This window comes from Chrysochloris asiatica, unplaced genomic scaffold, assembly GCF_000296735.1.
Source record: "Chrysochloris asiatica unplaced genomic scaffold, ChrAsi1.0 scaffold00319, whole genome shotgun sequence".
In the NCBI taxonomy this organism is placed as follows: domain Eukaryota; kingdom Metazoa; phylum Chordata; class Mammalia; order Afrosoricida; family Chrysochloridae; genus Chrysochloris; species Chrysochloris asiatica.
Window position 1 is genome coordinate 862824 of NW_006408837.1, and position 24130 is coordinate 886953.

The following is a 24130-nucleotide window of genomic DNA, read 5'->3' on the forward strand; positions in this document are numbered from 1 at the left end:
GGATCATAATAGGGCAAAGGATGTGCAGAGGGTTGCACGGAGCTCTCTGTACTTTATGCATAATTTCTCTGTAAACCTAAAATTGCTCTAGAAAATTTGGTCTACTAATACATGCTCTGGTAGCATTGTAGATCACAAGCTGAGCTGTTAACCAAAAGGTTAGCAGTTCAAATCTACCAGCTGCTCTGTGGGAGAAAGAGGAGGTTTCTGCTTCCGTGGGGTCACTATGAGTCAGACCCAATTCAAGGGCCCTTAACAACAACAACAATACATGAAAAAGAACGCGACACCAGGATTAGAAGGCTCATTAACAATCTGCAACATGCAGGTAACACAACCTTGCTTGCTGGATGGGAAGAGGACTTGAAGCACTTACTAAAGAAGATAAAAAACCACAGCCTTTGTTGTTGTTGTTAAGTGCTGTCGAGTCGGTTCCGACCCATAGCGACCCTATACAGGGTTTCCGAGAGTGTAAATCCTTAGTAGGGATTAAACATAAGAAAAAAAAAAATCCTCACAACTTGACCAAGTTAACAGCATTATGATAAATGGAGAAAAGACTGAAATCGTTAGAGTTCATTTTACTTGGATCCACAATTAACACTCGGAAGCAGCTGTCACAAAACGCCACAATGTGCTGCATTTGGTCAAATCTGTTGCAAAAAGATCTCTTTAAAGTGTTAAAGAGCAATGCTCTTCAATCACCTCAGATTACAAACTGGGCAAGGTCAGTAGTTCAACTGTACCAGTCACTCCATAGGAGAAAGACGAGGCTTTCTGCTCCCATAAAGATTTAGAGCCTCAGGAACCCTACTCAGGGTAGCTATGAGTTAGAACCTACTCTGTGCCAGACAACCATCATCACCACCATACGAATAAGGAAGACCAAAGGAAGATCGATGCATTTGAATTATGGTGTTGGAGAAGAATTATGGTGTTAGAGGAGAATAACAGGGTTGGAGAATTATGGTGTTGGAGAAGAATTACAGTGTTGGACTGCCAGGAGGACAAACACATCTGTTTTGGAAGAAGTACAGACTGATAGTTCCTCGGAAGTGACGATGAGGAGACTTGGTCGATCGTATTTTAGACACATCATTAAGAAACACCAATTGCTAGAAAAGGGCTTTATGGATGGTAGAGTGGAAGGTCAGTGAGAACAAAGCTATCCCTCCTCCATGAGCCACAGCCATGCAACAATGACGCTGATGGCCTCAAACATGGCCAGGACCTCGAAGACCAGGCAGTGTTTGGTTCTGTCCTACATAAAGTCACCAGGAGCAAGAAGCAATTAGCAGGCAACTGAACAGCACATTTGTTGTTAATTCTTCTGTGGTCTCGACCCGGACATAGGTTAGAAGTGTGTAACATAGGTTAGAAGAGTAACAGCAGGGAAGAATGTATTCCTTAGTTCAGTCAACCACAAGAGACCAAAAGAGCAGCCTTTGTCCAGACAGAAACAAAGCTCAGCCGTTAGAAAGGGGCAGGGAAGGAAGGAAGGACCAGAGTCCATTCAAGGGCTGTGGGTTTCGGTTTGGTTGGTGGGGGGATGGGTGTCAAGAGAAACCCCAAAAAAGACTGAAAAAGGCACTTTTACATGGAGAGGATTGCAACCAATGCCATGAGACAAAATATGTGCAGGAAGGAAGGAAGGAAAACGAATTTGCTCTGTCAGCTTCCACCCAAACTAAGAAGAAAGGGAAGGGGTATCTGAACAGGAGACTCATTTCATGCCTGAGCACACAGTCCTGCTTCCACTGTGGTCTCGCTGGGTGTGTATAATCAGGACAGCTGCCTCTATGTCCAGGCCTGCTACAGTGGGCCTTTGTGACCCTCCAAGCTGGCTTCCTCGGGCTCTGTACCCTCTCTACAACCAGAGTTCTCACAGACCCAAATCTGAACAAGCTCCTCCGATGGTGAAACCTATGTTTCCACCACGTTGACGTAGACGCTGGAGCTCGGCGGTCTATTTGAACAGCGCCCTCTGGAGGAGGAGAGCATACACAGCTCATGTACTTCGGACAGATTTTCAGGAAGGACCAGTCGCTGGAGAAGGATGTCAGAGTGGAAGGTCAGTGAAAAAGAGGACGACTCTCAACAAGATGGGTTGGCATGGTGGCTGCAACGGTGGGTTCAAACACAGCAATGATTGGGAGGCTGGCACAGGGCTGGGCAACGTCACTATGAGTTAGAACTGACAACACCATCTGCCGACAATGACAACCCCAAAGCACTCATAGGCATGTGGATAAAAGCCACGTCGGAAGCTAGCACCCCACTCTTCACTGGACACCTGCAGATTCTCGGGGTCCTGTGAATGCTCTCTCTCCCCTGGACCGTGACAGATTGTGCTGCTAAACTCAAGGTCAGCAGTTCGAACCCACCAGCTTGCTCCTAGGGAGATATGTGAGGCAGTCTGTTCCTGTAAGGATTTACAGCTTCAGAAAGCCTACGGTGTCCTGCAGGGTCACTATGGGTCCGAGTTCACTCCAGAGCAGTGGGTTGGGGGTTTTTAGTGGAGGAGATGGGCTTTTAGAGAAACCTGGCTGTTTTCCTGAGACTGCCTTTGCACTCCCCCTATTTATTGCCGATCGGTTGGCAGCTGCAGAATGAATTCAGAAGCCACGAACACAGGCTGCATCGCTGGGGTCCTGTGAGTGGCTGTGGACCAGGACCACGCGAGTTCAATCCAGGATCACAGAGTCCTTCCCAACACAAACTGTTGTGTCTTTTGTGGTGTTTTTGTTTGCTTTAACTTGAGCCCTCAGCTGCAGAAACACAATCGTGGCACATTCTTTGGGAAACCTGACCGCCCCATTTCTGGGAATATTGGCTCCTGTCTCCGGGCTGACCCCAACACGGGGCCCCTCCTGTCAGCATCGGCTCTCTAACACAGCCAGCTCATTCTGGCCGAGCTGCTGGCAAGGACAAGTGACAAGCAGTGGGCAGCATTCCTTCAGGGCACGTGTGAGGAGCCGGGGGCTGGATGCAGGCAGCTTATTCTCCCATCTTGACTCCGGGTGTGTGACTTCGTTAGCAGGTGACTAGTTATTACATTAAAGACAGGCAAAGTCTGGGCATTCAAGGCAATAAGGGATCGTGTTGTGGATCAGTGCCACCCAGTCCGTTTGAACTCATGGCAACCCCACGTACCACAGAATGAAACACCTCCCGGGCCTGCACCATGCCCACAATCACTGCTATGCCGGAGCCCACTACCACCGCCACTGTGACAATCCATCTTGTTAGGGTCTCCCTCTTTTTCGCTGACTCTCCACTTCACCAAGGTCCCTCTCCAGGTCCCTGCTGACAACATGTCTGAAGTACGAGAGGCGAAGTCTTTTCTGTACCTTCTGGCTGCACTTCTTCTAACAAAGATTTGTTTGTGCTTGTTCAGGAAGCCCATGGTACTTTCAATATTCTTCTCCAGCATCATAACTCAAATGCAGCAATTCTTCTAAAGTCTTCCTTATTCACTGTCCAACTTTCGCATGCATATGAGGTGCTCCCCGAGAAGCTCTGAGGCAGTGTTGGGGTGCAATGGTGGAGCTCCCCAAGAAGCTCTGAGGCAGTGTTGGGGTACAGTGGGGAGCTTCCCGAGAAGTTCTAAGGCAAGTGTTGGGGTACAGTGGAGCTCTGATCACAGCAGAGACACTCAGGTGGCCAGCAAGTCCCACAGGATGGACACCGAGACCACTCACACACAACAGACTGCATTTCTATTTGATTATACAAGAAAGGTTCAGAAAGTTTGTGGAAAAACAGAATTGAAAGATGTTGTAATTTTTCCATGAATTTTTTGAAGCCCTCTCACATTTGTAGAAAGAAGCATCGTTGTGCCGACCTTGCTAAGTGCTGTGGTTAAGTGCCAGCGAGTCGGTTCCGACTCATAATGACCCTGCATAGGGCTTCCGAGGGGCAGCTGGTGGGTTTGAACCACCAACCTTGTGGTTTGAAGTCCAAGAGTCCAAGCACTGGGTAAGACCCAGTAATAATGTTGAAGAAAGACGAAATTGCAGGTGTCAAGAATCCAGACCAGCATCCATGGAAGCAGCAGGTAGGAAATGAAAGGATGTGCAGTGAGGTCCCAGGTGAGCCCTCCTCCAGGTGACTTCCAGCTTATGGACCATCCTGTCTGCATGTGATGAATATTTGCTCTCACTTTGAAATGAATGAACTAACCCCTGTGGCTTCAATGTTGTTAAGTCTGTTCCTACTCGTTGTTGTTGTTGTTGTGAAGTGCTGTCGAGTCAATTCCCACCCATAGCAATGCTGTATAGGGTTTCCAAGGAGCAGCTGGTGAACTTGACCCTGTATAGAGTTTGCAAGCAGCGGCTGATGGGTTTGAACCACCGACTAGTGGTTCCCAGTCCAATGCTGATTCTACAGCACCACTCACAAGACGGGGCTTCACGTGCTACACCTGCGGCTTTAAAATTTCTGAAAAGACTTTAAGCTTTTTCTTACACTAACAAAAAAATCCAAAACAAAACAAAAAAACTCGATTTGCCATTCAATCAATTCCGACTCATTGCAACCCTGACATGGTTTCCGAGGCTGTAAATCTTTCTAAGAGGAGAAAGCCTCCTCTTCCTCTCAGCGTGGCTGGTGGGTTTGAACTGCCAATCTTATGGTTCACAGTTCAGTGCTTACTCTATGGTGCTACCAGGACTCCTTTTTTTGTTTCACTGAAGTTTGGTGCTGTAGGATAAGCACTGAACTGCTAAATGCAAGGTTGGCAGTTCAAACCCACCAGCCACTTCTGGGAACCCCTGTACAGGGTTGCTATGAATCGGGACCAACTCAACGGCACTTACCAACAACATCACTGCTCCATGCTGCAGAAATAACAAAAATTCAATCCAATGACTCAATTGAAACGCTTTAGAAGAAAGATCTTCAGCCGGGTTTTTTCCACCCTATTTAAGAAGTATCAGGAAACGCTTGAAAGCAAAGTCTTACTATTCATTTTCCATTCACAAATGGAGTCATCCGCCTATAATTAGCTAAGTGGCTCTCATCTGTAAGTATCTTACATCTGGGGAATTAACATGAAAAATGACTTCACTCTATCAGCATCTGACATCCTGAAAACAGAAAATTCTGTTTCTACTTGTCAATTTGTCAGCAACACTTCAGCACGATGCCATAGCCCAGAGAAATGCTAAAATACAGGGACGCTGCCCTCTAAAGTGTAGCTCTTGGTGTCTCCCTGCCCACAGGAAAGAAGAGAGAAGAAAGTCCAAGACAGATGGACACAATGAGTCCAGTGGGCTAATGGAACACATGGACATCAGTCTCCCTGATCCTGAGACCAGAAGAACTGGCTGGGACCCAGTTACCACTACCAACAGGAGCTTTGGGAGTGTGGTAGGTTATGAGTTGGGCTGCTAACTACAAGGTCAGGAGTTCGAATCTACCAGCTACTCTGTGGGAGAAAGATGAGGCTTTCTGCTCTCATAAAGATTTACAGGCCCAGAAACTCTATACTGGGGTCGCTATGAGTCAGAATTGACTCCACGGCACACAACCACCACCACCATCACCATCACTACTAGAAGGTCCTGGACGGAGTGGAAGACAAATGTGGACCAAAACTCAAAAAAAAAAAAATTAAAATAAGACCAGTGGATAGAGATTGGTGGAAACCCCCTTAGAACTTACCCCATAACTCAATTTTCAATCAAACAACAGACAGATCTCGCAGGGGAACAGTAATGCTAGTGAGATAAATACCTTAGAGTCGTCAAACATTAGAGGTCAACAGGGTAGCATTCACCCAAGGACACAGCTCAGAAGGCTAGGACGGAAGGAAGGATGGGAATGGAACCCGGGGTGGAAAAGGGCTCAGTGATGTTACACCGAAGGGTTTGCCATTACTGAGATGAACACAATGCGCTCTTCTGTGGAAAACGAGGGTTCTGCTCCATAAGCCTGCACCCCATCCACAATAAAGTTGTAAAGAATCCATTGACACCAGACGACATCACAGCAGACTGACACTGCTCGGGGGTGGGCTGTTCTTTAACATGCCAGAGATATTTCACAGGGGGGTGTGGAAAACAGAAGCCAGCTGGAGTTTCCCAGTGGCCCCACACATGAAGGAACGGTTAAACGGGAGAACGTGGCGGAGACAGAAGGCTGCTCACCTGCTCATGGTCACCTTCCCACTTACTGCAGGGGAGGGCAGCAGCCAGGAGCACCTGCCCGAAGGAGCTACAGGATGAGAATGGCATTTCTGGCTAGAAATGTGCAGCCAGGCTAAGTCCTGTCCCCATGGTTTGGTGACCACCGCATCTCCGACCTCCCTGAGACGGTCTAAGGGCACTACCATTAACACCTTCCTCAGACAGTCATCTTGAGGTGTGGGAGGGGATGATGGTGTGTGTGTGGGGTTACTGGGTAAAGTTTATGTTGTAAGCTTCCAAGTGTTTTAGAGATATTGGTGATTGTGGTAACTGATATGGCACAATACCACAAATTCATGACCATCAGACCTTCAGGAGGGTCTTCCAAAAGAAAACAAAACTCGGAGCAGATAGTTAGCTACCTTGCTCTCTGTCTGCTCTTTGACAGAAGGATGCAGACTCAGTGTAGAGTGTAGAAACCTAATCTGTTGCCTTGCATTGATTCTGAACCACAGAACCCGAGAGAACAGGCTGGAACCGCCCCATATGGCTTCCGATCCTGTAAGCTTGACTTTGTCTCTCGTACTTTGAACATGTTATTATGAAGGACCAGTCCCTGGAGAAGGGCATCAAGCTTGGTACACGGGGAACCATGAGTTGGAACAACCTAAGACAAGAAAAAACAAAACAATTCCCAACGGAGATATTCTTATTATCCTTGTTTAGATGAAGACACTGAAGCCCAGACAACATGAACACATGTGGTTGTCCAGGTTATAGGGCTTCGAAAAGGCAGTCAGAAGGACGAACACATCGGACTTGGAAAAAGTACAGCCAGAATGTTTGTTTCTTAAATGCCAGGATGGAGAGACTGCCCCTCACGCCACTTTGGACATGTTATCTGGAGGGACCAGTCCCTGGAGAAAGGCATCATGCCCAGTAAGGTCAGCAAAAAAGAGGAAGACCCCCAACAAGACGGATTGGCATACAGGTGGCTGCAACAATGATCTCAAACGTAGTCGCTGCTATGAGGACGGCGAGGGACTGAGCAGTGTTCAGTTCTGTTGTATCTGGGGCCACCATGGGTCAGAACTGATTCTTAGGTGGTGTTGTTAAGTGACATCGAGTCAGTCTGGACTCATAGCGAGTCTGTGACACGGTTTCCAGGGAGCAGCTGCTGGGTTTGAACCGCCGACCTTGCGATCCAGTGCTCAGCTGACAGTACCACATGGGAGCACCTGCAGCATCATGTGACGCACACTCAGTGAGCGACAGGCAGACTGTGAGATGAGGGAATGCCTGACCATTACAGTAGAAGCTTCTAGCTGACAGGAAGCCAGAAGAACAGGGAGAAGAGGAGCAGCTAGTGGTCACTGAAAGGCTGGTAGTTCAGACCCACCAGCTTCTCCTGATGAGAACCATGTGACAGTCGGCATCTGTAAATGTTCACAGCCCCCGAAACCCTAGGGAGCAGCGTAGGGTCCCGAGGAGTTGGCATCGACTCAATGGCAGTGCACTTGGTTTTAACTCTATGACCTTTGTGGTGTGACGGTTAAGACACCCAAGCTGTACCACAGAATAAAGACCTGGCAATCTGCTCTCAGAAAGACGACAGACAGGAACACCCGGTGGGGCAGTTCTACTCCCTCCATGGGGTCTCTGAAGATCAACTCCACGGCATCTAATAATCTACTAACAAACCTGGTTAACAATAAATCAAAACGCATACTTTGGAAACTCGACTAAGCTGAGTCTTACTCCTGAGTCTTGGTCTCAACGGAGGATGGAAATCGGTGGGAAACAAGAAGACGCACCGAATGTGTCACAGACTCTGCCCACGTGCATCCTAACACCATCTCAATTCTGCCTCTCACAGTGGCCCACGGGGACCACGCAAGTGCAGCATGCTAAGCTCAGACCGCGGAGTTCTTACTCCTTGGAGGAGGTTAACTATCCTCAGGAATGGGCTTGGGCCATCCGGTGCTATTGTTGTTATTAAGTACCATCGAGTCGGTTCCGACTCATATGGATCCTGTATACGGTTTCTGAGGCTGTGCATCTTCGTGGGAGGAGAAAGCCTCCTCTTTCTCCCACGGAGCAGATGGTGGGCTTGAACTGCTGACCATGTGGGTTACAGTCCAGTGCTTATCCTACAGCATCACTGTGCCCCCCTCCCCCATGAGCTTCTGATGGACCTCAAGGAACCAGAATATTTAATAATCAGAGACCAAGTGATTCAGTTTCATCAACGCATGCCTGAGCTTGAAAAAATACAAATGTAAAAGGGAAATTGTTGTTATTGTTGTTATGTGCCATTGAGTCAGTTCTGACCCATAGCGACCCTGTACAGGGTTTCCGAGGGTGTAAATCTTTATGGGAGCAGAAAGCCTCATCTTTCTCCCGCGGAGCAGCTGGTAGTTTCGAACCGCTGACCTTAAGGTTCGCAGCCCGATTCGTAACCACTACGCTACCAGAGCTCCTTGTAAAAGGGAAAAGGAGGACAAAATTCCAAATCACAATAAAAGAGGAGCTCTGGCAGCGTAGTGGTTACGAATCGGACTGCGAACCTCAGGGCCAGCTGTTCCGCGGGAGAAAGATGAGGTGTTCTGCCCCCGTAAAGATTTACAGCCCCGGAAACCCTGTATAGGATCACTATGAGTCGGAACCGACTCCATGGCACATAACAACAACAACAACAACTGGCCTGATAGAGACACGTGGAACCCTCAAACCTGGAACTCTGCCCACCCCGGGGTCACCTTTTATCCAAACAACAAACAGGTCTATGAAGTGACCAGAAATGTGCTCCTCAGAGCCATCATCGGCATGAGACCGAAACAACAGCATTTGCCCCAAAACAAAGGTCAGAAGGCAGGAAGGGGCAGGAAGGCAGGGCAAGCGGAACCAGAGGAATTCCCAGGAGGACACGGGAAGAGGTGCTATCACATTGAGGGCTGACCACCAATGTCCCCAAACAAAAAGCGTAGAAAGCTGCCGACTGGGGAATTAATTACCTTGGTCTCTAAACTCTCACCCAAGCCACAATTTTAAAACGAAATTGGTCTGAGGAAGGGTGAGAAGGAAAAGGGCAGCACTCACCTTGAGCCACTGTTCAGCCTGCTCCTTGCTCTGGACAGCAAGGACCAGGGGGTCTGTCCCTGGCTGGCTGACCTTCAGTTCATGCTTCTTTTTCTTGCTGTCCTTCGGGATGTAGGCGATGCTGCAACCCTGCAGGGGCACTTCCATCTGCGGCTGCTGGTCCTTGGAGCTCTTGTAACACTGCATTTAATACCACACACATCAGTATGCTGCAGTGGTTGTCCCCGAAAGTTACGACAGAGACAGAGCTGTGACCCCGGCACACATGACAACTTGAGAATTGACCAGGCAACCGGCAATCTCATTGACCTGAACAGGGGAAATGCCCAGTAACCGGAAATAGAATCTATAGGTGCAAATGCATGATCACCTACAAAGTGATGCACTTCCGGATTATTTTACCTTTATAATGTGAAAATACTTCCGTTCACCATTCAGCAAATAATTAAACAGAGTTTCTATCACTTGATTCCGCAGGAAATTAGTAAATCCTTAAATTCTAGCAGGGTTTCTTCATTGGATTACCTGGATACATTGTATTGTAATTGCTGAAATGACACAGCCCAAAGACAGATACTTTGTGTCGAACTGTAGCCCTATCACCTGCTGTCTGCTTAGTCCGTCTGTCTGTTTCCTTTCTGAAAGGCCGAGGAATCGTTGTACTAAGAGTCTACATGTTAGTGCACAAAGATCAAAGAGCAGAGAATCCAAAACTCAACTGCTCTGCTTCACTCCCACAGACCTTCACTCGAAAAATGTCAAGAGGGAAAGTGGAGACTAAGGGTGACTTTATATTGTTCTTGCTTTAGCTCTGCCTGTGATGAGAGCTTTAGGATAGAGGTGCCAGGCACGTTTAGGTAACTGTAGCCCTGGCCCCATTTTTTAACAAGCCTCTGCTTTTGCATTCCCCAGGAGGGTGTATGCAGGATTTCCAAAACCAAGGTAACTGACGGTGGGTCAGAACCTGGGTGCAGACACCAACCTGAGTCCAGCTACGTTACTAACCATCAGTGACCCCAGTCCCGAGTGAAAAGAAACTGTTTCCTCTGAGCTAATGGAACAAGATGGTTCCTGCAACCCTCAAAGCTACAGGCCAGGGGTGGGGAACCTTTTTGTTCTGCCGAGGGCCATACAGTATTATCCCCTTCCACATTAGCCTGCTATCATGTGCTGGCTGGAGTTCTGGTGCTATGGCATTGCAGGATAACGTGCAGAACCAGCCGCTCCTCGGAAACCTATACAGGGTCGATATGGGCCGGAACTGGGACTGCGGTTGCCTTGGCAAGGCCAGACCAAACAGTTTTGCCCACGAGGGGGCTTCAGAAAGTTCGTGGAGAAAGTCCGTTCTCTTTCCATTGCATTTTTCTATGAGCTTTTTGAAGCCCCGTCACATATAATCTAAGAATTAGATAACTGGAGGACAGCTCTGTTACTAATTGACTTTGGGTCTCCGGGGAGTGTCTTAGGGTTTCTGAGCAGGCTTTGTCATTTGTATACTGACTTATCACTGTGGTGGCAATTCCAATACATGTCTATTGACAGGGACACCTGCTACCTGGTACTGAGTACCAACAACACGGGGCATCTGTTCCTCACCGAACTTAGGAAGTTACTTCCCCCAAGTTCAGACAAGCTGACAAGTCTTTCATTGACGAAGGGATGCGTGAACAGAAATGACTTCTAGGATCCTTGGCCGTTTTATAGTTTACATTTGAAAAGTATCCTGGTTTTTATTTGTTTGTTTTTAATTCAACAAATAAACGGCTGGCCTATCTCAAAAGAACAAACACCAGCAGCTAACCTCAGGTAGTTAGGCATGTTTACTACATTGTCATGCTCTGATTAAACACAAGCCACGGGAGAAAATGCCGTGAGTGATTCTGTCTCAAGAGCTCAGTGCCCAAGAACACACAGTGTAACGATCTGGAAATGCCTGAAGACCAGATTGCCAGAGAAAACAAACCAGTCAACTCAGCTTCGACCCACGTCAACCCCACGTGTGTCAGAGTAGAATGTATTTGGCTGCTAACCAGAAGGTTGGAAGTTCAAGTCCACCCAGAGGCACTTTGAAGAAAGACCTAGCCATCTATAGCACTGGACACCCAGCGAAGCACAGCTGTCCTCCGTGGGGCTCCCACGAGACATGAGACAGGGTTGGCTCAGTAGTAACGGGTTTGGTTTTCTGTTTTCAACCTGAGAAACACTTGCTTTTATCAGTTGTAATGTAAATCTTTTGTGTTGAGGAGAGAGGGCGTGGGAAAGGGGGCCCGAGACAGGTCCACCCCTCATGAAGAATCCAGGGGGCTGACCACATGCATGCCAAGCGGCAGCTGATGCTGGGATTTTTATAAGATTAGTAGACTCTACCCACAGCTTGCAACCATTCGGTCAGACTGTAAATAAGGGCTGTGTTAATCCTCTTCTCTTTTCTCCTTTTATGATTCCTTACTTTATATAAATCCCCATGGCACCATTTTGGAAATATTCTAAATTTGGGAGAAATTCAGGCCACACATGTGGCAAAAATATGTCCACACGCTGTTCAAGAATGGAAAACAGTCGTTAATTTGCAATATACACTGTCCCAAGAATTTTAACCTGGTTAATAAAATACGGTGGTGGTGTTATTGAGTGCCGCTGGGTCAGTTCTGACTCATAGTGAGTCTGTGGAAGGGTTCCAGGAAGCAGCAAGTGGGAGTGAACTACCAACCCTGTGGTCAGCACTCCGGTGCTAAGCCTACAACAGCACACCAGGACTCCAATCAAAACTGTTTTTGTTGTTAAGTGCTGTAGGGTCGATTCCAACCCACAGCGACCAAGGAAAACATAGATACTTACCCGTGTGTGTGGATTTCCAATCCAAACCTACGCCATCAAGTTAATTCAGACTCACAGTGACCCTGTGTGGGGTTTCCAACCGTGGCTGGTGAGTCTGAACAGCCGACCGTGTGGTTAGAAATCCAGTGCTTATCCTACAGCACCACACCAGGACTCCATGTATATAAGAAATCCCTGGTGTGGCACTGTAGGGTGAGCACTGGACCGCAAGGTCAGTTTGAACTGCAAGGTCAGCAGTTCAAATCCACCAGCCACTCCTTGGAAATACTATACAGGGTCAATATGAGTCAGAAACTACTCAACAGCACTTAACAACAACAATACATACACATACCAGGAGCTCTGGTAGCTTAGTGGTTACGAATCGGGCTGCGAACCTTAAGGCCAGCAGTTCGAAACTACCAGCCGCTCCGCGGGAGAAAGATGAGGCATTCTGCTCCCGTAAAGATTTACAGCCTCGGAAACCCTGTACAGGGTCGCTATGGGTCGGATCCGACTCGACGGCACTTAACAACAACAAAAACAACCAGGGGCTTCAAAAAAGTTCATGGAAAATAATGAAAATCTTGCACACATTTTTTGAAGCTTCCTTGTATCTACCTGCTCCGCTGCTCAGAGACATGATATTTAAATCACTAAGTTTGCTGTTTGAATGATACAAACTGAAGTGGGGTGTTTGTGTTTGATTTTTGAAATCCCAAGGCTTACTTGAACTATAAATGAAAGGCAAAAATGCACCCTACTGTAAAGTTCGTAAAGTGAATCAACCATGGTGTGTCTGAAGCCGGAAGGGAGGGAGGGGGCAGAGGGAAGAAAGGCTGGGGCAGGAGAGAGACCAAAATGAGGGAGGAAGGACGGAGAGACTCAACTCCTCCAGTCCCTGAGTCTCTGCTCCAAGCTCCATCTTGTCTTCTTCTTGGGTTTAAAACAGCAACAGCAAACAAACCAAACACCAATCTCTAACTCTCCCAAAGAATTTCCTCCTGTGGCTCTCTCTCCAAACCCCACCCCCATGACATGGCTTTGAGGAATCCACTGACTCACTACCAACCCAGGAAAGGCATCCAGAGGCCTCTGGCAGGCCAGACCAGCTGTGTCTCCAGGGTACACACCCCAGTTAGTGCCTGAGTGGGGTGCACTCTGTCCTGGGGGTGTGTGGGGAGTAATGAGCCCCTCGTCACCCCGACGACAGGGAGAAAGCGCCAGCTGCTTCAGCATGTTGTTTAAACCTGGACCAGGGTGTGTAGGACATCTCAGCCTGGGCCTCACTATGGCCAGTGTCGGCTGGACAGCGAGTGACGCCGCCGTTGTCTGTGGCTGACCAAGCGGACTCAGAAAGAAGCCTTACCAGAAGTTTGGTGTCTTTGATGACGCACAGCAGCTTGGTCCACTGTCCAAAGCGCTTCTTCCGCAACAAGAAAGCGCAGATCTTGGCGTCCTTCACCAGGTCCATGGAGGCCTCCTCTGAAGGCCACTGATGACACGCGCCTTTCCCCTTCCCATCTTCCTCCTCTTCATCGTAGGACTCGTAAGAGCTGCTCATTGCATCCGAATCATAATCTTTCAAAAAATAAACAGATAAATAGAGGTCAAAGCAAAAGGAGTGGTTGATCTTACAGTCCAGGAGCGGAGGACCTTGGGACCATCAAGGAAGAAGAGCGGAGTGTGGGAACCTACACAGAAAAGCAGTGAGTGACGCCACAGATGGAGGCAGAGATGATGACGTGGAGAGATGGAGCAGCTCGGGACTTTAGACCCAGAGAGGGAGAGGGGCTGTGTGCTGATGACCGGGGGGCAGGCTTGCAGGGTGTACCCTATGGTTGTTTGTTGTAGTTGTTGTTAGGTACCATTGAGTCGGTACCAACTCATAGCGACTCTGTGCACAGCAGAATGAAACACGGCCCGATCCTGGGCCAACCTCACTACTGTTGCCACGCTTGAGCCCATCTATGCTACCACTTGGCCAATCCAGCTCACTGGGGTCTTCCTCTTTTTCTCTGACCTTCCACCTTACCAAACATGATATCCTTCTCCAGTGACTGCTTCGGTGTACATTCAAAAAAAAAAACACCCAAAAAGCAGAGGGAATGGAAGCAAATGCTGTTGAATGATGGTGTATGGAGGGGATGATAGGATGAATGTAAAGCTGATATTCTCCCATGTAAAGTATCACCCAATTCATAATAAAAACTTAAAAAACAAGACAGAGAGGTCAAAGGACCTTGAAGTCTACTGATGGGCTCTGCTGCACACAGCTGTTATTTTTGATAACCGAGCGCAAGACTGTCCGACAGAGCTAGATGGGCCTAACACCGGATTCATGCACCTAACAGTCATGAGGCTGGTGTATGGCTGGGCAGTGTTCCTTCTGTCGTGCTGGGTCTGGAACAACTAGACAATAAACAACCACCACAGTGAGTCAGTAAATGAGTGAGGAAGGGGCTTTGCACTCGGCATGCTAGGGAAACATTATTAGTAAGATGGAGTAGAGGAAACTCGAAGACATGGGTAGTGGACACTCAAAAGTCTTCAACAAAACAGACCAAGGAGTCCCAGCGGTTAAGCGCTGGGCTTGGACCACCAACCTTCTGTCACCAAGTTTGCTGTTTGAACGATACAAATTAAAGTGGGGTTTTTTTTGTTTGTTTTTTTGAAATCCCAAGGCTTACTTGAACAATAAACGAAAGGCAAAAATGCACCCTACTGTAAAGTTCATAAAGTGAATCAACCATGGTGTGTCTGAAGCCAGAAGGGAGGGAAGGAGGTGGGAGGAGGGTTGGTAGACAAAAGGTTGGTGGTCCAAGCCCACTCAAAGGTGTCTCAGAAGACAGACCTGGCAATTTCCTTCTAAAAGGTCACTAGTGGCCTTGAACACCCTATGCACCCATGAGATGGGCTCCGGTCAGTGTTAACAACTACAGTGACAATGGAGTCTGGCTACCTTCAGGGGGGTTTACACCACAGAAAGCAGTCGTATTACATCAAATCCCATATTCGGGGGGAACACAGCCCAGTCCATACAGCAGCCAAAACCCATTCCTTGAAAACCGTGTGCATTGCAGTTCTACTCTGCACATGGGGGTTGCCGTGAATCCGAATTCACTAGACAAGCAACCAGGAGTTTTCTGTTTGAGCATGCGTCTCTCCATTAAGTCAGGCACTGCGGTGGGGTCCTCCCCATGGTCCAGTGGGGAAGGGTTGCCTGCATTTTGCCTGATGGGACCCTTCCCCACGAAGGCCCTGCTTGCCCATACTCAGCCCTTTAGTGTCAAGTTCTTTCAGAGAGGCCATATCCTCCTCCCTCGTGGCATGTGAGCCCCGACCTCAGACTCAGGAGCCCACCTCAGCCCTCCACAGGGCTTTCTCCCTTCGGTGACTCCACTTCACGGTCGCAATTTCCAAACATGGCTCTAGCAGAAACACCACAAGGGGTGGCTTTCATAAACAGAAATGTCTTCTCTCACAGTTTGGAGGGCACCGGCTCTGGGAGAGGCTTTCTTTCTCTGTGGGCTCTCAGGGATGGCCTTCAGTGGTCTCTTTACCGTCGGCCTCCTGGTTCCTTGGAAATCTCCATGTGTCTTATCAGCACTCTTACCCAATCTCTCTTGATTGTTTAATTTCTTTTATGTCTCAGAAGAAATGGACTTAAAACACCCTACGCTGATCCTAGAGCCCTGGTGTGGCACTGTAGGATCCGCACTGGACAGCTAACCACAAGGTTGTCAGTTCAAGCCTACCAGTTGCTCCTTGGAAACCCTATGCAGGGTCCCTAAGAGTCAGAAACTAACTCCAGGGGCGATAACAACAACAACAACAACAACAACAACAATCCTGTCTCGTTAACATAACAAAGACAGCCCATTCCCACTGGGAACTCTGGTAGAGTGGTTCCTAATCAGGCTGTGAACCTTAAGGTCAGCAGTTCAAAACTACCAGCTGTTCCGTGAGAGAAAGACGAGGCTTTCTGCTCCCGTAAAGATTTACAGCCTTGGAAACCCTGTATAGGGTTGCTATGATTCGGAAGCGACTCCACGGCACATCACCATCACCATGGGTTAGGATGGCTGACTCTTATTTTGAGGCGCACAAGTCAATCCATGAACACTCACACTACCTCACTCTCAGTTTCCCCAATATGAAGGGGCTTTGGAAAGTTGTGGGAAAATGAATGAAAAGATAATGGAGTTTTCCATCAACTTTATGAGGCCTACTCATGTATCCCCCTTCCTTCTCTTACCTTCAGGGTCCCTGGTGACACAAACGATCAAGCTCATGACTACTAGCAGAAAGACAGGTGGCTGGAACCCACCCAGAGGTAACTCAGAAGAAAGGCCTGGTGATCTGCTTTGGGAAGGTCCCAGCCTTAGGAGCCCTGTGTAGCAGTTCTTACTCTGCAGAGCTGGGGTCACCGTGACCGCAACATCACTGGCTCTCACGCCTGCTCTATCCCTCCCCTCTGGGCAGCCTGCTCCCCCCACTCACTGCCCTGCCTTTGCCTGGACTCTCACTTCTCATCTCCTCCAGGAAGCCCTCCCTGATTCACCAAGGCTGGGCTAGACGCCATTCCACAGTTCATCCCAACGGGAGCCCCAGCACACTGAGCCCGGGCTGCTGTCTCCCTGAGCAGCTGTCGGGCGTGTTACATGTGTTTTATCTGGATCCGTGACCAGCATGAACCCTGGATGATAAGCCCCCGGGGCTGCATCTGACTCACCGCAGCGCTCCCGGTCCCTAGGAGCAGCCTTCCAGACGAGACTGGAGGAGTGGATGCATTCATGAAGGATGGGGGGTATCAGCAGAAGGAAAGGCTTCAGAACTGAGCTGATGCTGACCACAGTGCAGGTGCCCTTTGCACCACACGGGACTGCTGTTTCTACCCAGCAGTCGCCAGTGGGCACCTGGCTGCCAGCCCTACCAGTTACGGGGCACCCCGGCACCCCGGCCGCCAGCTACTTCAGTGGACACACAACTACGCAGGCTGCAACCCCTGTAACACACAGCCCGGAGCTTCAGTAAAACCACTGCGGGCTCGAGTATCAACTTTATGGTTTTCAAACACCAATATCTCAGGCAGGGGGGTGATAATCAATAGGAATGTCACCTGGGGGGGGGGGCTTTAATGAACAGAAATGTTAGCTAAAGTTGTTGTTGTTGTTGCTAAGAGCCAACCTTGAGGTCCAGCACATTAACCCACAGCGCCACACCAGGACTCCACAAGTGGAGGAAGATGAGTAGAAATGTTACCTCAAGTGGGGGCTTTAATGAACAGATATATATTTTCTCACGATTTAGGAGGGCAGGCTCATGGTCAGTTCTGGAGAAGCTCCTTGTTTCCGTTTCTGTAGTCCGGGGTTCCTTGGTTTCATGGACTGAATTGTCTGCTCCTCTCCAAACACCCCCCCAAAAAATTATGTGCTAAGTTGGCTTGGCTATAATTCTAAGTGGCTTGGCAGTTGTGCGATGACATCATTTGGCAGTTGTGCGATGACGTCATTTGGCAGGTATGTGATGACATTAAATAGCAGTTATGCGATGATGTCATCATCCCCTATGAGGTGGTCTGGTGTGGTCATCCCTGATCTGATGTAAGGGGGTGAGGCAACACCCTTAACTCAGGACACAGACCAGATCCCATGTCAGGGGAATCTTGCTGGGGCGTGACCTGCATCTCTTTTGATCTTATAAGAGCTATAAGGAGAGAGAGGGACCCATTACCAGGAAGAAAGATGGGCAGGGAATGGAATGTGTCCTTTGTACCCACAGTCCCTGCACCAACAACCTCTTAGACCCAGGGGAAGATGGAGGCCAAAACACCCGGAGATCCCCAAGGGATCCCAGGCCCACAGACGCTGAAAACAGACAAGGACCTTCCCAAGGACGACAGTGAGAGAAAGTCCCCCTCCAGAGCAGGTCCTGGGCAGGTGGGCTTCTAGCTCTGAAAGTACAACACTCGGCTGTCAGTGCGTCGTACTGTGGTGGTTTGTGTGTTGCTGTGATTCTGGAAACTGTGCCACCGGTAATTCAAACACCAGCAGGGTCACACTTAATTATGCTCATGAGGAATCTGTACCTGGACCAAGAAGCAGTTGTTCGAACAGAACATGGGAACACTGAATAGTTTAAAAATTAAGAAAGGTGTGTGACAAGGTTGTATTCTTTCACCATACTTATTCAACCTGTATGCTGAGCAAATAATCTGAGAAGCTGGGTTCTATGAAGGAAAACGTGGCATCAGGATTGGAGGAAGACTCATTAACAACCTGCCATATGCAGATGATACAACCTTGCTTGCTGAAAGTGAAGAGGAATTAAAACATTTACTGATGAAGATCAAAGAGCACAGCCTTCGGTATGGATTACATCTCAGTGTAAAGAAAACCTCACCACTGGACCAATAAACAACATTCTTATCAACGGAAAAAAGATTGAAGTTGTCAAGGACTTGCCCGTGAGGAATTCCGCCATGTCTTTCCCATGCAGACAAGGAGGGGGGTCCCAATACTCACTGGATGTGATGTATTCCGGAGCCTTCCCGGGACTCAGTGGTACAGCTTCCTCGTAATAGCCTTCTGGGAGCGAGGAGGTGGGCAGAGGTGGCGGCCCGCTGTCTGGGGGCTGTGGGAGACCAGAGGAGAGAAAACAAGACAGACAGCGTAAACGGAAGACGTGCAACGTACTGCCAGCAAGCCACTGCTGATGAAGCAACTAGTGAACATGTTCGGCTGCTGAAAGGTTGGAGGTTTGAGCCCACCCAGAGGTCCCATGAAAGGAAGGCCGGATGGCTTACTCCTGAGAAATCAGCCACTGAAAAGAATGTGTGGAACACACTTCTACGCTGACACACACGTGGACACCATGAGCTGGCGTGGACTTAACGGCCATGTGGTTTGTCTTTTCTTTTCCCGAGGTTTTATTAATTTTGTTGTTCTGGAGAATATACACAGAAAACATACAGCAGCCTAACCGTTTCTACAGGTGCCATTCAGTCACATTCTTTGAGCTGTGGAACATTCTGACCCCACTTGTCTCAGCTGCTACTCCTTGAGGAGTATACACTCGATGCCCCCTGAGGTTCCTCTAGAATCTCCCAAGCAGCTGTTGTTAGCTTAAGGTGACCTGCTGGTTCAGAGGTTAAGCACTGAGCTGCAAACTGAATGGTCAATGGTTCGATCCCACCAGGGACTCCACATGGGCCTGTGACCATCCGCTTCCATACAGATTTACAGTCTCGGAAACCCTATGGGGTAGTTCTTCTCCATCTTGTAGGGTTGCAATGTGTCAGACTCGACCCAACAGCAGTGGGGTATTTTTTTAAATGCTTGTGCAGGATCCCTGGTGGCACAGTGCTTGAGGCAGCTGGCTGCTAACTAAAAGATTGGTGGTTTGAATTTCCCCTCCACTCTAAGGGAGAAAGATGAAGCTGTCTGTTTCCAGAGAGATTCCCAGTCTCAGAAATCCTAGAGAGCAGCTCCACTCTGTTCTATAGGGTCAGAGCGGATCCAAATCCACTTGAGGCCAGTGGGTGGGTTGGCGATCTCGTTGCATACAATCAGTCTTTAACGATGGAGCACCCTGATTAAGATTGTCATGCTTTAGGACTTAGCTGGTTTGGGGTTTCCTGTCACAGACCAGGGGCCTCAGCTTAAAGATCTCCCAAGTCCTGATTCGTTTGGCACCCGGGTAATAGCCTTTCACCAAACTTATTCAATCTGTATGCTGAGCAAATAATCTGAGAACCTGGATTTTACGAAGAACACAGCATCAGGATTGACAAAGGCTCATTAGCAACCTGCGATACACAGATGATACAACCTTCCTTGCTGAAAGTGAAGAGGACATACCAATGAAGATCAAAGAGCACAGCCTTCGGTATGGATTGTGTCTCAATGTAAAGAAAACAAAAACCCTCACCACTGGACCAATAAACAACATTCTTATCAATGGAGAAAAGATTAAAGTTGTCCAACTTTGCTTGGATCAACCATCAACACTCATAGAAGCAGCAGTCAAGAAATTGAACAACATATTGCATTAGGTAGATCTGCTGCATAGGACCTCGGTAAAGTATTCAAGAGCAAAGATGTTCGCTTGAGCACCTGACCCAAGCCATGGTATTTTCAATAACCCCCATATGCATGCAAAAGTTGTACAGTGAATAAGGAAGACCATGGAAGAATTAATGCATCTGAGATTTGGTGTTGCATATTAAAAGTACCAAACCAATCTGTTGGAAGAAGTACAACCAGAATGCTCCTTGGAAGCCAAGATGGCCAGACTTTGTCTTCATACTTGGAACATATTGTCATCAGGGACCAATCCCTGAAGAAGGACATCATGCTTGGTCAAGTGGAGTGACAGAGAAAAAGAGGGAGAAACCCCATCAAGACAGATTGGTACAGGGACAACAGCAGTGGGCATGGGTTCAAACAAAGCAGCGATTAGGAGGAAGGTGCAGAACCAGGCAGTGTTTCATTCCGCTGTACATATGGCCACAGTGGGTCTAAACCAACGTGACAGCTCTTAGCAGCAACTGCTAATTCTTCCTGCTGCAGAGATTCAGGATGTTACTTCTACCTTCTTTTGGTGACTCCCTGTATCATTCAATAGTTGGCCAATAGAATCTTTCAGTATTGCAACCCAAAGCTTGGCTATGTTTCCCCAGTTCTTTCAGCTTCAGAAATGCTGAGTGTGTTCTTCCCATTTGGTTTTCTGGCTCCAGGTCTTTGCACTTTGTCATTATAATACCTCACTTCACTTTGTCCGCTCAAATAGCCCTTTGAAATTTTCAATTCAGAGTGCTTTTACTTACTCATACAGGAAGAAATGAAAAGGTCACATCAGCATTTCTTCATTCAAAGAACAAGTTTCAGAGTCTGTACTGACATCTGCTTCGGCCCTTTCCTTCTTCCCTGTCTTATTAACGACCTTTTGCTTTCTTCCTGTACGATGTTCTTGATGTCATCCCACAACTCCTCTGGTCTAAGGTTACTGTAGTGTGTAATGCATCAAATCTGTTCTCTAGATGACATGTAACTTGAGAGGGGATCTGTTCAAGGTCATATTTTGATTCTTGTGGATTTGTTTTCATCTCCCTTACGTCAGCCTGAACTTGTATATGAGCAATTAATAGTTTCTTCCACAATCAACCCTGGCCCTGCTTCAGCTGATGACACTGAGCTGCCCATTGTCTCCACAGATGTAGGCAATTTCATTCCTGTTTATTCAATCGGGTGAGGTGCATACGTAGAGTTTTCATCCACGGAGAACCCTGTGGGCACAGTCCTACTCTGACACACATGGGGGGGGTGCCATGAATGGGATCTACTTATAAAAACCCATCAGTGAGAACCCTGTGGGCACAGTTCTTCTCTGACATACATGGGGGCACCATGAGTGGAATCTACTTATAAAAAACCATCCACTGAGAACCCTGTGGGCACAGTCCTTCTCTGACATACACAGGGACACCATGAGTGGAATCTACTTTGAAACATCATCCACTGAGAACCCTGTGGGCAAAGTCCTTCTCTGACATACACGGGGACACCATGAGTGGAATCTACTTTGAAACATCATCCACTGAGAACCCTGTGGAGCACAGTTCTACTCGGACACACAGGAGCATTGAGTCAAGGTCAAGTTGAAGGCAACTGGTGGGTTCTCTCTCTAACAGGATACAACCCCAGCTGCTGGGTTACTGGGTAAAAAGATTTTTAGAAAAGACCTTGATCTGGGTTCATCCTCATGGAGCTATAGCCCCACAAGGAACCTGCTTGGTTGATTCCAGTTACCTGGGTCTGAGCCACTTTGGTCTAAGAGGCCATGGCATTCTGAAATTGAAGGGAAGGAGGGAGGAGTGGGAACTCAAATGGTGGGGGCAGAGGTCACAGTGCCAAGGCTAACAAAGAGGGAACCTGTTTCCAAGGGTGGGTGTCCCTTCCCTGGAGCCTGCTCAGCACTGGCCACTGGCCCATCCGTGTGATGGATGGTGGTGGTGGTGGTGGTGTTAGTGTACCATGGAGTTGGTTCTACTCCTCGCGACGCTGTGTAGAGTTAACGAGGCTGTAAACCTTTACTACAGCCTCATCTTTCTCCTACAGAACAGCTGGGAGTTTCAAACTGCTGACCTTGAGGTTCGCAGCCCGATTCATATTTTCCAACTACTGATCCTTCCTTTTTGCTCCCAACCTTTGCATTCCAACCAGTAATGATCAATACACCTTAATTGCATGTTTGATCAATTTCAGATTGAAGAAGTTGATAGAATTCTTCTATTTCATCCTCACTGGCTTTAGTGGTTGGTGTGTAAATTTGAATAATAATGGTATTAACTGGTCTTCCCTGTAGGTGCATGGATTTTTTCCTATCACAGACAGTGTTGTAACTCATGACTGATCTGAATATGTTCTTTTTAACAATGAATGCAACACCATTCCTCTTCAATTTGTCATTCCTGGCACAGTAAACCATATGGTTGTCAGATTCAAAATGACCAATACCAGTCCATTTCAGCTAATGCCTAAGATATCAATGTTTATGCGTTCCATTTCATTTTTGACAATTTCCAGTTTTCCTAGATTCATACCTTTGTACATTCCATGTTCTGATTATTAATGGATGTTGACAGCTATTTCTTCATTTTGAGTTGTGCCCCATCAGCAAATGAAGGTCCCGAGGGCTTTACTCCCACGGGCTTTACTCCATTCATGTCATCATGGTCAACTCTACTTTGAGGAGGCAGCTCTTCCCCAGTCGCATTTTGAGTGCCTTCCAACCTGAGGGGCTCATTTTCTAGCACTACATCTGACACTGTTTCTCTGCTATTCATAAGGTTTTCAGTGACTAAATATTCGGAAATAGTTCGTCACTCCTTCTTCCTAGTCTGTCTTTGTCTGGAAGCTCATCTGAAACCTGTTCACCATGGGTGCCCCTGCTGGTATTTAAAATACCAATGGCATAGCTTCCAGAATCACAGCTACTCACAAGCAACCACAGCACAACAAACTGAGATGAATGGTGGAGAATTCAGTTATAGGAAGATTTAAAAAAAAAACAAAAAAGAATTTTTTTATAAAGGAAATGAGGGTAAATTGTTACAATTTTATGAACTTGACCTATACTCATAGAGGTAGTAGCGCTAAATTCCAACAGGGGAAGGAGTCTTCACATCAAGTATCAATGCTATCCCTTCTGTACACAGTGTAGACAGGGATGGGCAACTTAAACATTGGCTACCTAAAATGAGGGGGCAATAAAGGCATGAAGTGACTGGCTTACAAGTTTTCAAGATGGAGTTTAGTTTAAGAGTGGGTGGAGAAGATAGAGTCCCCACCGAATAATTTTCATCTTATCTAGATGGGTCTGGTAAAAAGAGATGGGGACAAGATTCTTATGATTCAATAGTGAGTAATTGTTATCATGACTAATTGAGATTGTCACAATTGAAAAGGTAGAAGTTTAGTAACAAAAACAGGGAAGTAGTTAATCTTACAATCCAGAAACAGAGGACCCTAGGACCATCAAGGGAGAAGAGCATGAACGGAAAGCTGGACCTTATCCAGAGAAGCAGCGACACCAGAGATGGAGGCAGAGATGGGGACATGGAGAGAGGGAGCAGCTGAGGACTCTAGATTCATGGGAATTAAGGGACTAAGAGCTGGCAGCCAGGAGGCAGACTTGCAGAATGTGCCCTTTGGTTGTTTAAATTATTATATATGCCTGAGTGTTTAAAAGAAAAAAAAAGAGCTAAAATGGAAACAAACAAACAAACTAACTAACTAACACCTCACTGATCTCTAGCTGCTGGGCCCTAGGCGATCAATTTCTGCAGTCGATTTCAACGTGGGAAACACAGAGAAGTATGAGAGACAAAGAACAGAGTCTGAAACTTGGCTCCACTACAGGAATGTCAAGAGATAAACAGTGGAAGGCACTTAGGAAAAGGGATATAAAAAAGGTCATTACCATTTCTGAAAGAGGTCAGCATGCAAACAGCTAAGAAAGTCCCAGAATCAAGTCAACAGCTGCCATGAAGGAGACATGGTGCAGGAAAAAGGAAAACAGCC

At 47.6% G+C, this 24130-nt stretch overlaps 1 protein-coding gene across 2 annotated transcripts in view; it reads right to left on the bottom strand.

Annotated features, from left to right (window-relative positions):
* AFAP1 (actin filament associated protein 1) overlaps nt 1-24130 on the bottom strand; it is a 99430-nt gene that overhangs the window by 61825 nt on the left and 13475 nt on the right. For both annotated transcript variants that reach the window (XM_006875306.1, XM_006875305.1), the window contains exons 3-5: nt 18572-18680; nt 13414-13625; nt 9228-9407 (exon numbers count right to left, since the gene is read on the bottom strand). In XM_006875306.1, coding sequence (XP_006875368.1) covers nt 9228-9407; nt 13414-13625; nt 18572-18680 — 501 coding nt within the window. The remainder of the gene's footprint in view (nt 1-9227; nt 9408-13413; nt 13626-18571; nt 18681-24130) is intronic.